The 15,388-nt window shown below is 43.3% G+C and overlaps 1 protein-coding gene across 1 annotated transcript in view; it reads right to left on the minus strand.

The window, feature by feature from the left end:
• Positions 1-15,388, minus strand: part of SLF2 (SMC5-SMC6 complex localization factor 2) — a 47,728-nt gene that overhangs the window by 11,628 nt on the left and 20,712 nt on the right. Inside the window, exons 9-18 of the mRNA XM_038757752.1 lie at positions 14,428-14,530; positions 11,969-12,044; positions 9,667-9,808; positions 8,647-8,749; positions 5,872-6,048; positions 5,189-5,286; positions 3,080-3,167; positions 2,530-2,661; positions 1,693-1,770; positions 523-609 (exon numbers count right to left, since the gene is read on the minus strand). Coding sequence (XP_038613680.1) covers positions 523-609; positions 1,693-1,770; positions 2,530-2,661; positions 3,080-3,167; positions 5,189-5,286; positions 5,872-6,048; positions 8,647-8,749; positions 9,667-9,808; positions 11,969-12,044; positions 14,428-14,530 — 1,084 coding nt within the window. The remainder of the gene's footprint in view (positions 1-522; positions 610-1,692; positions 1,771-2,529; positions 2,662-3,079; positions 3,168-5,188; positions 5,287-5,871; positions 6,049-8,646; positions 8,750-9,666; positions 9,809-11,968; positions 12,045-14,427; positions 14,531-15,388) is intronic.

Consider the following 15,388-nt stretch of genomic DNA (forward strand, 5'->3'; position numbering starts at 1 on the left):
GCTCTGGCACCAATCTCTACCCAGACCCTCGGTGTGGGAAACAAAAGGGCCGGGTGGTCCTCTTTCAGGATGTCTGTCAGCGTCTAATGCCACCCGGCTCTCCGGCCCAGTAACTCCAGTAAACGGTCAACAGAATTTTCTTCGGAAATCGGAGCTTTCTGCTCCGGGACCAAGTTCTAGCTCTGTTTTGTGCTTGAAAAGCCGCAACCTTTCAGCAGTGAGGGTCTGGACCCAAAAACAGGTTTAGCTTAAGCAAACGTAAACAGAGCGGCATTAAAAGTGGCCACTGTCTAGCCCAACTGCTGCAGTTACTATCTAAAGTTAAACAGGTAAGAGGTTTTAATCACAGCCTCACTAAAACCAAAAGGGAAAGCATGAAGGAGGAACTTACAAGCTCACAGGAACTAAAGAGCAGATTTAGAAATAAAGAAGCACTCTCAATGTACTAAGAAGTACAAGGCTTGCATAAGAAATGCCAAGGTGTTCACATTTGGTGGGAAGTGAAAACGTCCACAGACTTACCTTAGTTCTGTAGAAAAGCCTTGCATCTTCCCTAATATCACATTTAACATGCTTTTCCAGGGAACCACAGAGCTGCAGTAAGTATTTCTACATAAAAACAAATGCAAGAAACTGAAACCACTCAATATTAATGTACAAGTCCAAGCTAGACTACTGAGTCAGTCATTCCAACCTAACAATCATGCTCAAATCTATCATCCCTTCGGTATGCATTTTCCAACTTCAAATGCTCAAATCTGAAATTTCAGTGAACACCAGTGGCTGCCAAGACAATAGGACTATTATGGTTTGTTATTAGTTAACCTAGGAAAAAAGGCGAGGGAATGAAAGTAGTCCTCTTAGTAGCTTTTATCCAGGGGACAATTAAAAGAAAAAGTAAATCTAGAGCTCTGACTGGACATTTTTGTCTCGAAATAAGAGAAGTATCCTCATCCATTCTCAATGGACTACTCAAGCTACAAAAGATAACCCATTTTTCTTTTGAAACCGAACGGGTTTCTATTAATCCAAACAGACCCGCTCTGGGGAATTTCTTGAGAGATTAACCACTCAAGCCTCACTATACATTTTCAAGTTGGTTTGAATAAAGGGCTAGTATCGAGTATGGGAACCCCCACAAAAACCCCCGAATCTCAGACCCTTGAAGGACGGACAGGTCTATTTGTCTCTAACTACTATGGTCTTGGTTCCATTTCCAGCCCACTTCAGCAGACTGTCGTGTTCTCGTTTTCAAGTGCCAGGATATTTGTTGCTGTTAGACTGCATGGAAGCCCACAGGCTCGGAAGCCCGGATAAAACTGCACCATATACTTTAATTAAAATCAAACACAGGAGCCTGTCAGGCTCTGAATGTTGCTCTGTTTCCTTGGCATGGCAAAATGCTTACGCTAATCAGAGCTGTAGGTTCAGAAACCCAGAAGTCTGGAAAGACACTGGTTTGTTGTTTGTGAACAAAGGAAAACTCAGCCAACAGGACCCGGCTAGTAGTCACTCACGCTGTGCATATTTGCCCTTGCAGGTGCTACACCCAGGATCTGCAGGAGGGCTTTTCAGGTGCCTGATGGGTCTGTACTTTTATACTCCGACTATATGGGAAGCACGCTTAATTATGCCACTGCTCTCTTCCAAACCCCCACATTTAAAAATACCAAGCACACAAACAATACCTACCCTTTGTGGGGAAGAAAAAGCATGAGAACAAGTAACTTCGTTGACTAGATGGAGCAGTACATATGTCAGGTAATATGCCTAGAAAGGAAAAACACAGAAAAGGAAGAATTAACCAGTGGTCTGCCATTTCAAGAGCCACTGGTACAAGCTACTTGTTCAGGTCAAGTTGCTATCGTCTGGAGAACACTGTAAAAGACAATCCCCTGTTAGTAGGGGATCTACAATTCTGTTCAACTGATACAGAGTTTCGACAGAGTCTATGATTCTTGTGGAATCTGATTTAAAATCAGGAAGGCACTTCAGTTTGATAAGACATAAGTCAACATTTTGAGGATTTGAAACACTGATACAATAAAATCTAACCTTATCATATTCAAGGTAAAGAGAGTGCTCAAAGTAGATCGTCAAACACTATTTACTGAGTGCCTTCTGTGGGCAGAGCACTTCACTAGATGGAAGTAGAAAACTGATTATAACAGGAAATGGGTTTACCAAATCTGTTTTATTATACTCTCCCAAGTCCTTAGTACAGTAAGTGCTCAATAAATACCACTGATAAACAATGTCCATATCCTGGAGGACACTGCAAATTAAGAGGGAAGGGGAGATAGGGAGAGAGAGGGAGGGAGAGAGAAAGGATCAAGGACACTTAACTTCGAGGAGTGATGACTTGACTAAGGCACTGTACGGTGGTGGGGAGAAAAACGTCTAACCCATTCAAAGGAGACAAACATACCTCAGACCCTCAATCAACTGCACTTACTGAGCGCTTACCGTATACAGAACATTTCACCCCCATTCCTGGACATTCTAGCCTAATGTACAACAGGTATCTACCTGTTGTTCAAGTTTTACGTGTAGAGACTCTTCGATAAGGTCATCTTGCTGTTCCGCTCTTCTCTCTGCTATCATCTTCTTTAACAAGTTAGAAGGCTTCATCTTAACAAGGTACTGGCAGAGGAGAGACATCTGTACAGAAAAGACCCACGGGAGATGAAAAGGAAGCCAAAACACCAGGCACTGCTCCCTGTCAGACTTGTTCCAATTTCCTCTCTGCTCATTATTAACTTCTGTGTCTTGTTACCACTCCAACAGCCCCTCTTCCTTTGCCAATCCTGTCCTGTTTTCCAGGAAACAACAGTCTAGCAATGACTCCCTTTTTTCCCTCTGAAGCCTCAAGAGCCAAGAGAGCTTTTAGGTGATTAGGATAGCGTCACCGAGCAAACAGTAATACCTTGCCTTTGCAGATTTTAGATTTCCCCAGGGATCTCTACGGTCCCCAGTTTGGCAACACTGCCAAAGGCAAGATTTTAAGTTAGTCTTAAGCAGCTACTCTCACTAGGAAAGGGTATTCAGAATTAGGTTTACAATGAAAAAACCTCCATACCTGAAGGTCACTGGCATTTGGGATCTCTTCATGCTTCGTACCAAGAAACTCTGAGATGATCACTAGGCTAAGATGTTGTCTCACTTGCCTGCAATCAGAATCTGGACGTTAGTTGAAATTGCATTTATCAACCGCTTTCTTCAGTTGGGAACTAAAGAGGGAGCAAAATCGTTTCTCTAAGTTCTCAAAATACATTTGACACGAGCACCGTATGGGGAATACTACGGACTAATAACGAGGAGGGCTTTTAGTGGCACTTAACCAATCTTGCGCGTGAGTCCTGAACGAACACAAGGCCTATCCCCTGGTGCCAACCCGAGAACTGTGGGCCCCTTGATGCATGTTTCTGGGAGGAGGAAGGCTGCTGATAAAGAAGAACCACATCCCTGCACCAGGTGCAGAACAGCCCAATTCCAGGAATGTCATCCTTATCTCATGGAGCAAGGACAAACACAAAACTCTGGACTGTGGGGAAATTCTGGACTCAGTCGGGAAGATACTTCCCAGAGGATGCGGCTGTCCTGGGAGGATTTATGGAGAACCAGATGGCCCAATTAGGGGTACCAGAGTGGGCCCCTCTTCCACTTTACTGATGTCCAGCGACCCCCTTATCTGTGATTTACATATTTGTGCATATGCTCTCTCTCTTATTGCCTATTATTTCAGTCCTCTAACTACCCATTTGTCATGTTATGATGGATCGCTACTGTATCAACCCATATTTAAACAGACCACTCTTCCCTATTTGTTGAGATGCCATTATGACTTGATACTGACGCCAGTCTGCTGCGCACCCTGTGGTCCTCCCTGCACTGATCGGGGTGTGAGTATTGCTTTCCTATTAAATCTACTTATTAAACATAGCATTTGTGTGCCTTGCATCACTGGTACCTTTACAACTCGTATCGTGTGCACTTAGGTCTGGTATCAGTGCAAACCGTGTCTTGTGCATTCACAGCACTGTCCTTACTATTTTCTTGAGGGCAGATTAAACCGGCCTTCATTCTCTAACCTCGCAAACTTTCAGTTCCTAATGAGCTATCATGACAAATGCCACCAAAGGGAAGTTGTTTGGGATCGAAGGAAGCCGTGGAAGACTTCTCTCTCTCTATGCTTTTTTGGTTAACTGGCATGCTTTACACCAATGCAGATGGACCTAAACATATACCTCTTCCTTGGGGCACGAAACATTATTAAACTATTCTGATTTTTAAAAACTTCAGCCCCGGGTATAAAAAAAAAAAATCATGTCTATGAAAAGGAAATGAGCGTAAAAATCAAGAGCAAAGGGCACCGGAGTTGACAACTATATAGATCCACCACTATCACTTCTTCTACCAGCTCTGTCCATTCACTCTGGTCGACAACTTCTCACTGCCTTTGGAGTTCTGGAATTCAAACAAACTAGTGGCATTGCCCATACCTTGTTCAGGCTTAGGAAGGGAAACAGGAGCAAACACAAGGTGGGGAAAAAAGGCACATCTAAGGGACAAATACTCGACCAAGTCCTTGGCACAAGGAGGGAAGAGGACTGACACAGGGAGATAATGACAGAAAGAAAGACAAGAGGGAGAGAAGGGAAAAGAGAGGGAGGGAGAGGAGAGAAAAGAGAAAAAGATCCCTGGCATTTGGGACTTTTTCATGCTTGGTACAAGGAAACTTTGAGATAATCATTAGGCTAAGATGTTGTCTTAGTGGGGGGAAAAGTGGAGGAGGGGCAGGGGAAGAAATACTAAGAAAATGACTTCATCTTTCTAACCCAGCTGATGCTAGAGTACTTCTACTAGTTCCCTTTATCAAGTGAAAGAGCTCCAGTTTGAAGACCATCAATACTTTGATTAAACTTCAAAGATAAACCTGTTCAGATGAACCGGAAACACCCAAACATATATTTTGAGGAGGTGTGTTAGTATTAAAGGGGCTTGTCTGCTGAGGTAACCACCAGCCTGACTGCCCCTGGCCCACAGGTCTTATTTCCTCATCTGAAGGGATGCGGTCATAGTAGTGCTCTGCACACAGTAAGTGCTCAAAAAATACGATTGAATAATAGATGCTAATGCAGAACACTCCAACTTCTAGAAAATTAATAATATTCATCTGCCTCACTACCTTCCTCGTGCTGTCCAGCTGGGGATCAACTGCACCAACCACAGAAGATTATGGTGATGACTGGAAAGTTTGCTTACGGCCAGGCAAAGTTCAGGCATCTGAAAAATCAAGAATAATACGATTGTTTCTGACATACAGATCACAGAGAGAATATGACGGCCACAACCGATTTTTAGAACATAGTGGCAAAGTAGCACTCTCTAGAAAAATAACCGTTGCTAAAAGGTCCACTATTATTTATAACATTTTTATCTCAAAGCCACTACATGGAAGCTATTCTTATGCTAATATACACAACAATTCAGTCTCTGTACCATCTGCTTAGATTCATTCATGCCTGTGCATTTGCACTGCACTGTGCTCTTCTCCCCACTTAATGTGTTTGTTTATTTTTTCCTCTAAAAATTTAAAAAAGAAAAAAAAATCAAAAACAGTGCAAATCCCTCCCCTACACTCTCAGGCCCAGGTTCTCGCAAATTTCCTTGAGCAGGGCAAGTGGGTAAAGGGAAAAGAAAACATCCTCGGGAATTTCCATCCCTCCATTCCTGAACCAAGTCACATGACAAGCAAAGGCAGCTTTCCTCCTCCACCCGGTTTCTATGCCCCACAGATCAGGCCAGTGACGAAATGCGGGCTGTATTATCATTAACATAGCACACAATCCTCAACCAAGCTGGATATACCTTTGCCTTCCAATCTCTAATGTTTTTCAATAAGTTTAGCAGGAGGCTCTGGAAGTCCACTAACGGAATCTGCTTTAGCTGCTTTTCCAGACTCATTTTAAACAACAGGATGAGCAACAGGAGTATTTCTTGATCCTCGTAGCCTCCTGGATATATAGCCGTACACAAGCCTAAAAACTTAAAAAAAAAAAAAAGACAACTAAGTAGAATCAATTGTATTACTAAGGAGATAATTTCTTTAGTGTGCCCTTGGTTTTAAAAAACATGAGCCAGACTATCAGACACATTTTTATTTGAGTTATTACATTATATCTAAAGTCAGACTTTCAATGTTGTCACTGATTTAACAATGAAAACCGGGTCCCCGGCTAAAGCAGGCAGCCTTCGATTTAAGACGTTACGAGTCACGAAAGGGAATGGTTCTGGGAGTGCAGAGATCCAAGTCCTGATCCCTGGTCTGCCACTGATGTGCTGCTTGACCTGAGCAAGTCACAACCTCTCTGAGCCTCCGTTTCCTCACCTGTAAAATCTGTCTTGCGATTGTGAGACTTGTTGGGACAGTCCTGATCTGATTACCTGGATCTAGCCCTAGCAATTACCACTAAATCTTTGGCCCAAAGGATTTACACGGTTTTGGTTTAACAATAATTAATTATGGTACTTGTTAAGCATTTACTATGTGCCAGGCACTGTACTAAGCGCTGGGGTAGATACAAGTTAATCAGGTTGGACACAGTCCCCGTTCCCCTTAGGGCTCACATTCATAACCCCCATTTTACAGATGAGGCAACTGAGGCCCAGAGACGTTAAGTGACTTGCCCAAGGTCTCACAGCAGACATATATGGTGGAGCCAGGATTTACAACGCATCAGTTTTGACTTTGTCACACTAGCCTCCTTTATGGCACTATCTCTAGGGCTACAATTGGTTTGGGGGGGGTGCAGATGGGCACTGCAGGGAAATGAGGAAATAATATTACAAGCTGCAGGAGGAGGGGATGGAAGGAAGTTTAAAGAGAGCACTTGGAGGAGTTGGGGAGGGGGATGACATCTGACTGCCACGCAGTTATCAGGGAGGGGCTGATACAATAAAAGTTGGCTCTCCTACTGTGAAACCTACCCAACTCAACATAAATACATTAATATTGAGCAATCTATATTACTCATCAAGTACACCGTTCTGGGTCACTTTGATAAAAATAGCATCTCTGACTCTAGTTCAAGAAGCAATCCCTCATTTCTAGCACCCTTTCTATAAGAAAATGGGTTCTTACTTGACTTTGGGTGCAGTTTCCAGGAATGTAAGCCTGAATATTCCTGCTCAACCAAACCCCTCATAACCCTTTGACAGATTGCCACTTTCCTGGCACAACGTTCCCTTGCACTTTAAAGGTGGACAATCAAAACCTACTTCAGGAAAACCCAGGGAAGATGGTGCTGTCAGCTTCCACGAAGGAGCCGGGGCTGCTGCTCTTTCCAAGTCCAGGATAGAGCGCCAGAGATCCGGCCCCCTGATTTAAGGTCCCATGGGCCTTTGTCTGTCCCAGAGTCAGGGACAGACAGGAGAGCCTGAGAGTGGGGAGGGGAGAGGAGCCTGGCCTTTTTGGGGAAGATTTCCAGAGCAGCCATTCCAAGTCAGAAGCGGTTCCATGGATCACAACTGCTGACACATAAGCAGGAGTCAATGACAGCAGCATGGCTCAATGGAAAGAGCCTGAGCTTGGGAGTCAGAAGTCATGGATTCCAATCCCGGCTCCGCCAACTGTCAGCTGTGTGACTTCGGGCAAGTCGCTTCACTTCTCTGTGACTCAGTTACCTCATCTGTAAAATGGGGATGAAGACTGCGAGCCCCACGTGGGACAATCTGATCACCTTGTAGCCTCCCCAGCGCTTAAAACAGTGCTTTGCACATAGTAAGCGCTTAACAAATGCCATCATTATTATCATTATTATTATTATTATTATTATTAAAGAGGGTCAAGGCCCCATCTGAAAGGCTTGGCATACTCTACCCTCTGGTGGGAAGGCTGGAGATTAGCAACTTCTGGGTTCAAAGACAGTCTTCTATGCCAGAACACTTTCAGTCCAGATTTTGAAACTGAATTTTGTTGCCGGTGAACACGTTTCTGCAGGAGTGAGTACTCTGTTTTGAAAGGGTGATGAATCACCAAAATACATCTCAAATGGAATAACACCCCTGAAATAGCATGGAGACCAAGACCACTACATTCTGTACAAATGAAGAGCTGAGCGCTCACCAGCAGTTTTTAAATTCTTGACCCTCGTTATTTCAGGCGGCTCTCTGAGCACATCCACTGTCAATATCACTACCTTAATTAACAAAAATAATGACGGTATTTATCAAGTATATATGATATGCCAAAGTATGGTGCTGGGGAGGACGTAAGATAATCAGGTCTGCCACAGTTCCTTCTTCCACACAGGGCTTAGAGAAGCAGCATGGCCTAGTGGATGGAACACAGGCCTGAGAGTCAGAAGGTTGTGGGTTCTAATCCCGGCTATACCACTAGTTTGCTGTGTGACCTTGGGCGAACCCGGGTCTACTGACTCCCAGTCGTCTCATACCCGCTCCAGTAGGACAATGTCCCCTAAACAGAATTTCCATGGATTTTCTGCAATCTAAGTTCGCTAGAGAAATCTTTTCACCAGTCACTACAATCACAGGATTTACGAATTAAGAAAGAACCTAGCCTAAGGCATGGGCTGTATAAAGACACATACATAGTTTACTTTCTCAAAATGGCAAGTTCCTCACCTTAACCACGTTAACTATGTTGTTTTCGGGGAGACATGTAAAAATGGGCTCTGCACTGGAATCTCCACTGCTTTCTTTCTCTGAAGTCATTTGTATTTCAGAACTACGGAAGAGTGAATAAAGCAAAATGAAACACAGACACACAGCATTTTTAAAAAAAGGTTTTTTGATCTTAAGACTAAATAACTCGTTGCAAGAGCATCAAGAAGGTGATGATCAAATGGTTAAAATGATTGCTAAAAGTGAGGATATGAGCATCACTGAGGATCCCAAAGGCATAACCCCCTAACCTCTAGGTGCTTAACCTCTCAAGCATTTGGTCACCATCTTGGTGTAACTTTGAGGCAGTCATGCAAGGACTACCCAACTCCACAGTGCGACATGTCAACAAGGCTTTTGATAAGTACAGTGCTCTGCACACAGTAAGCACTTAATTGAATAATAATAATAATTATTACGGTATTTATTAAGCATTTACTATGTGCGAGGCACTGTACTAAGCACTGGGGAGGATACAAGCAAATTGGGTTGGACACAGTCCCTGTCCCACGTGGGACTCACAATTCCAATCCCCATTTTGCAGATGAGGTAACTGAGGCACAGAAGAAGTGAAGTGACTTGCCCAAGGTCACACAGCAGATAAGTGGTGGAGCCGGGATTTGAACCCACAACCTCTGGCTCCCAAGCCCATGTTCTTTCCACTGAGTCACGCTGCTTCTCATGAATGACTGATTCCCTTCTACGCTTGCTGGAAAGCCCTGACTGCCTAGTTCTATACCATAAAACCAAGAGAAGTTTCCAATTAACTCTTACCTCAGAATGATAAAACTTAAAGTTCCACCTGCTTTGATTTGGGATCCTCAGGTCCTATTTGTCATACCTACTCCTGCCCTTATACACTTAACTGTTTTTCTAAAGCAACTTCAGGAAACGAATTCCTACCACCACCCCCACCCACCCTCTAAACTCTAGACATTAAAGTTGGTGTATGGTGTTAGTGGCATTAGAAAGAAAACTTACAAAATGTCATCTTCACTAAAGTCAGGCTGAAGATTCTGCAGCGGAAATAAGGATTTAAAACCGACTCCCATGTTGACAAACACTGTAGCTATGTCCGACAGTGATGGGATCCAAGGCCAAAATGATGGACTACTGGTGGAGTCTAGTTCAGGAAGAAAAACAAGTCTTAGCTATTTTTCTTCATTCAAAACCTCGTTCTGAATTAAGTTCTTAACTCCCAATATTCTAAGTCGCCATACATATATAAAAGCAAAATGGTTACAGCAACAACTACAGTATATCTCTACCTCATGCATCCTCAACAGCTACTGACACAGCAAAGATGATCAAAGAGAAGGCAAGATTAGACTACAGATTTTTAAAAAAAGTTCTTGGCTCAAACAACAGAGTTTTTGAAAGGATTTAGGCCAAACTTCAGTTCTGTTTCCTGGACAGAGCCTTCCCATTTTCTTCCCTCAAAAGAGAAAATAAAAAAATATTCCAGTGTGTCAAGGGCCACTTCTCCGGGTGAGAAATCACCATGTGCCAAAATGGCACTGGACGACTATGAAAAATAAAAAAGGCGTCTATCTTTACTGCACTTATGACTTACAAAAGAGATCAGAATAGATGAAGCGGCTATTACATAGTTCAGAAATGCCCTCCAAAAGATGACCACAGCACAGCAGGACTACAGTTGTTACAATGCTCAAAAGAGAGATCACAAAATCTGCTACTCAAATACACAATGTATCCAGAATGCTTTTTTTTTTTGGTTCCTAATAATCATATCCCAGTGATCGGGGTAACTGGTGGAGTTTCTTCAGGACAGGCTGAAAGGGTTAGGATTCGTCAGTCTGGAGAAGGGCAGACTGGATCATCAGGGAGAATCGCACAATGCTAGGATGAGGGTTACTCACTGAAGTTAAAAGGTTGTCGGTTAAAAAAAAACCCAACATAAAACAAAAAGGAAAAAACACGATCACATATCAGGTGGCAAATGTAAGGAATTAGTTACCAGAGGAAGTAATGCAGGCAGGAAGTATATGTAGGTTCAAGAGAGATTTGAATACATTATGGCAAGAGTTGCAAAGATCCGTAATGTACTCTAATGCCGTAATGTATTCGTATTTATACTGTTTTTATTTTACTTGTACATATCTATTCTATTTATTTTATTAGTATGTTTGGTTTTGTTCTCTGTCTCCCCCTTTTAGACTGTGAGCTCACTGTTGGGTAGGGACTGTCTCTGTATGTTGCCAATTTGTACTTCCCAAGCGCTTAGTACAGTGCTCTGCACACAGTAAGCGCTCAATAAATACGATTGATGATGATGATGATGCCTTTTTTATTTTTCATAGTCGTCCGGTGCCATTTTGGCATATGGTGATTTCTCACCCGGAGAAGTGGCCCTTGACACACTGGAATATTTTTTATTTTCTCTTTTGAGGGAAGAAAATGGGAAGGCTCTGTCCAGGAAACACAACTGACGTTTGGCCTAAATCCTTTCAAAAACTCTGTTGTTTGAGCCAAGAACTTTTTTTTTTTTAATGTGTAGTCTAATCTTGCCTCTTGCCCCTTCTAAAATGTAAGCTCCTCATGGGCAGGGAAAGTGCCCAGCAACTCTGCTGTTGGTTAGAGAGTAAGCACTCAATAAACCCACTGAATGACTGACTGACTGAACATGTAGAGGAAAACATTAGAGATGTTATATGGAACATCCCTAAACATTTGGAAGGATGTCAGGGAGCGCAGTCATTAAATGGCTCCTTCCAGCATCCAGCTGCCACTGTCAGAGACAGAAAGCAATTTATCCTTCCCACTCTTAAGAGCCAGCCAAAAACTGTCAACCTCTTTTGTTAGCACTGCTGTTCACCAAATTTGGAAACTATTCCTCTACTTTACCTTGGGCAACTCACTTAACTTCTCTGTGCCTCAGTTACTTCATCTGTAAAATGGGGATTAAGACTGTGAGAGACCTATGTGGGACAGGAACTGAGTCCAACTTCATTAACTTGTATCTACCCTAGCACTTAGTACAGTGCCTGACACATAGTAAGTGCTTAACAAATACCATAAAAAAGCCAACCCTCAGTGAACCTTATCCCTTCCTGACCTACTGTACTCAGAATGTTTAAACAATGCAATTACTAAATCAACTCCAGCTAAACAAACAAATCCAAGCCATGGTTAACTCTTTTAGTAAGAGCTCATATGAAAGAAGTCTTTCAAAATTCACGCGTACAACTTACAGATTTCTTCCACTCATTACCGTTCTTTAGCACCTTAAATCAATATGACCATATCTTAATTAGATAGTTACCATTTCTAATTGTAATTTCCATCAATGTATTTAAAATCTGTATGGAAACAATGAAGTCTGTATGAACGGACATCATCTGTTATTAAAAAAAGAAAGAAAAGCCCCTTAGATAGTATACGCAACAATCCACGCCCAATACATTTTTGCAGCTTTTACTGACACTGACAGAGCAACTGAAACAGCTGAAGATCTTGACGTACAAATCAGATAATGGATCTGGAGACAGACCCCGGAATGTAATCTCATATAAACCAAAACTCTTTGTGGTTCCCTAATGAGCAAAATACAAGAGGAAAAACAAAAATATGATGCTGGACCAGATGTTGCAGCTTAGTTTTGGGGCCCAATCCAAGGAACTCACATTGAATCCCACATCTGGTAACTCCGACTTCTGGGTGGGGGAACGGCAGGACTGCACATGTGTGATGTTACACACACACACACACACACATTGTCCTCACACACTGTTGGGATATGAAGTTCCACCGGTGCCCATGGAGCTCTGCATTTACCTATGGAAGTAGGACCTGGATTCTAATCCCAGCTCTGCAACTTTCCCGCTATGTGACCTTGGACAGGTCATTCCATTTCTCTGGGCCTCAGTTACTTCTTCTGTAAAATGGGATTAAATCCTCCTTCCTCCGACTTGAGCCTCATGTGGGATAGGGACTGTGTCCAACCTGATTAACTGGTGTCAACACACCAGTAAGCAGTTAACACACAGAGTAAGCAGTTAACAAGCTGCAATATAATTATTATGTTGCTTGTTATGCACTTAATTATTATTATTATTAATCGTGCCCCTGAGCAGCAGAAGCTCTACTGCGCATTTCCCACAAACTCCAATTTCTTCCCATCAATCCTCACAACTTGGACAACCAGCAAATAGCTTAATATGTGAGCTTACTAGATTAGACTGTGAGCCCACTGTTGGGTAGGGACTGTCTCTATATGTTGCCAACTTGTACTTCCCAAGCGCTTAGTACAGTGCTCTGCACACAGTAAGCGCTCAATAAATACAATTGATTGATTAATATGGGCAAGGGAGGATACAGGCAAGACCACCCACGCCATGAACTGTGGCTAGGCCCAAGGAGGAGTTTAGATATCGTAGTTAGTGGACGGGCGGTGTGGCTAGAGGAAAGACACACGGGACTGGGAGTTGGGAGAAATGGATGTGCGACCCAGCACTACCACTGGTTTACTATGTGACCTTGGGCAAGTCACTTATCTTTCCTGGGACTGTCTGAAATGGGGTAAGACGGACGGACCGTGAGCACAGTGTGGAACGGGATTGGATGGTGTCCAATCTCACCGCCCTTGAATCTACCCTAGCACTTAATGTGCAGTTTTTTAAAATAAAAAAGCAGCACTTAATAAATGTTATTATTATTATTATTACTGCGAAGGAGAGCCATGGTGGAGGGGCTGAGATGATCTCTCAGATGGGAAAAAGAAAAGGATGAACCAAACTTTCAAAATTGCCTGCAGTTACTATAAAAAAAGACACTAGCATAGTTTTGTGGGAAGCTACTTATCAAATAACCCTGCTATAAATAGTATGTACTTATACTACAAAACCACACATCCTGTAGGAGGTCAGGAAATGTGATGATTATGAATCCAACACCTCTGACTACAGAGGTAAAGCTTCACATCTCTCTCCCTCTAACCTTTCTGGGGTCCTTCTGAAATCAGCCTCCAATGAAGAGGACGGCATGGCAGTGGCAGTAAGAGATTGTACATTCGTCCTCTAGACTGTAAGCTCACTGAGGGCAGGCAAAGTGTCTGCTAATTCCGTCTTGAACTCTTCCAAGCGCTTAGTACAGTGCTCTGCTCATAGTAAGCACTCAATAAATACCATTGATTCATTAATAGCAGCACCACTTTTCTTCTTGTGGCAGGAAGGACAAATGAGAGGCAGAGCAAGAAGGGGGGAGGGGACCCAAAAGTAGCAGTTGCAGGGTGAATGGAAGGAGCAGGAAGGCAGCCAAGGAGGAAGGGGAAAACTGCTGATGGCTCCCTTCTCTTTCCTACTCCTGTTCCAACAGCAATCCCTGCCTCTGACACCATCTCTGTCCCTGCTACATCCACGGCTAGATGTCTCCAGGGACACCGTGACTCTTCTCTCTCCGCGAAGACTCCAGAATCCGAGGTTTTCAGGCCCTGGATCTACTGCTTCCCTGGTTTCTTCCTCCTTTTCCCTTGCACCTCTTCTTTCTCCTTCTCTTTCTTTTCCCACCCCGGGGCCCAGCACCCTCTTCTTATTCTGGCTCCCACCCCTCCTTCTGCCCAGATTCCTTCTGCCTGGTGATATTTTGGCCTTGGCCACAAACTTGCATTGGTGGGCCTAACAAGTTCTCTCATTCGACATTCCAAGCACCTCTTTACTGACTTCAGAACAAAAGTCAGCAAACATCAGCAGGTGATGCAAAGCAACAGACCACTGATTGGCTTACCTGAAACAACCACTTTAAAATAGGTACCGGGCACTGCTTATAGTGACATGCACTGCTGAGAAAGCCTTGGGTTGTTAAGAAAATTTGCTGGGTTTTTCCAGAACTGTGAATAAAAAATAGAAAAATGAAAAAAAAAATGGAAGCCAGGGACCTACACTGGTAATGTAAACATTAGCAATTAAGGCAAGAAATAAGCAGCCCAAAAATTATCCCCCTGAAAACGGGGCAGGGGACTTTCCCCATTAAGCAGAGCTGCACTATAGTAATAATAATGATGGTATTTGTTAAGCGCTTACTATGTGCCCAGCACTGTTCTAAACGCTGAAAAAGTTCAACAAGCAGGAAACTCCAAACGTGGATCTGAATCAATCAATCACATTTACTGAATGCTGACCGGAGGCAGAGCACTGTTCTAAATGCTTCGGTGAGTACCATATAACAGAGTTGGTAGACATGTTCCCTGCTCACAAGGAGCTTACGGGATAGAGGGGGAAACAGAAATTACAGTAAATTACATATATGGACATAAGTGCTGTGGGGCTGAGTGGGGTGAATAGAGGGTAGAAATCCAAGTGCAAAGACAATGAAGGGAGTAGGGAAAATGAGGGTTTAGTCAGGAAAGGCCTCTTGGAAGAAATATGATTTTAATAATAACAATAATGTTGGTATTTGTTAAACGCTAACTATGTGCCTAGCACTGTTCTAAGCGCTGGGGAGGTGGGGAATACAAGGGTAATCAGGGTTTGTCCCACGTGGGGCTCACAATCTTAATCCCCATTTTACAGATGAGGGAACTGAGGCCCAGAGAAGTTAAGTGACTTGCCCAAAGTCACTGAGCTGAGAAGTGGCGGAGCCGGGATTAGAACCCATGACCTCTGCTCCCAAGTCCGGGCTCTTTCCACTGAGCCACGTTGCTTCTCTGGCTTTGAAGGTAGGAAAGTGATGGTCTCTTGGATACGAG

This window comes from Tachyglossus aculeatus, chromosome 16 (genome assembly GCF_015852505.1).
Source record: "Tachyglossus aculeatus isolate mTacAcu1 chromosome 16, mTacAcu1.pri, whole genome shotgun sequence".
NCBI classification, from domain to species: Eukaryota; Metazoa; Chordata; class Mammalia; order Monotremata; family Tachyglossidae; genus Tachyglossus; species Tachyglossus aculeatus.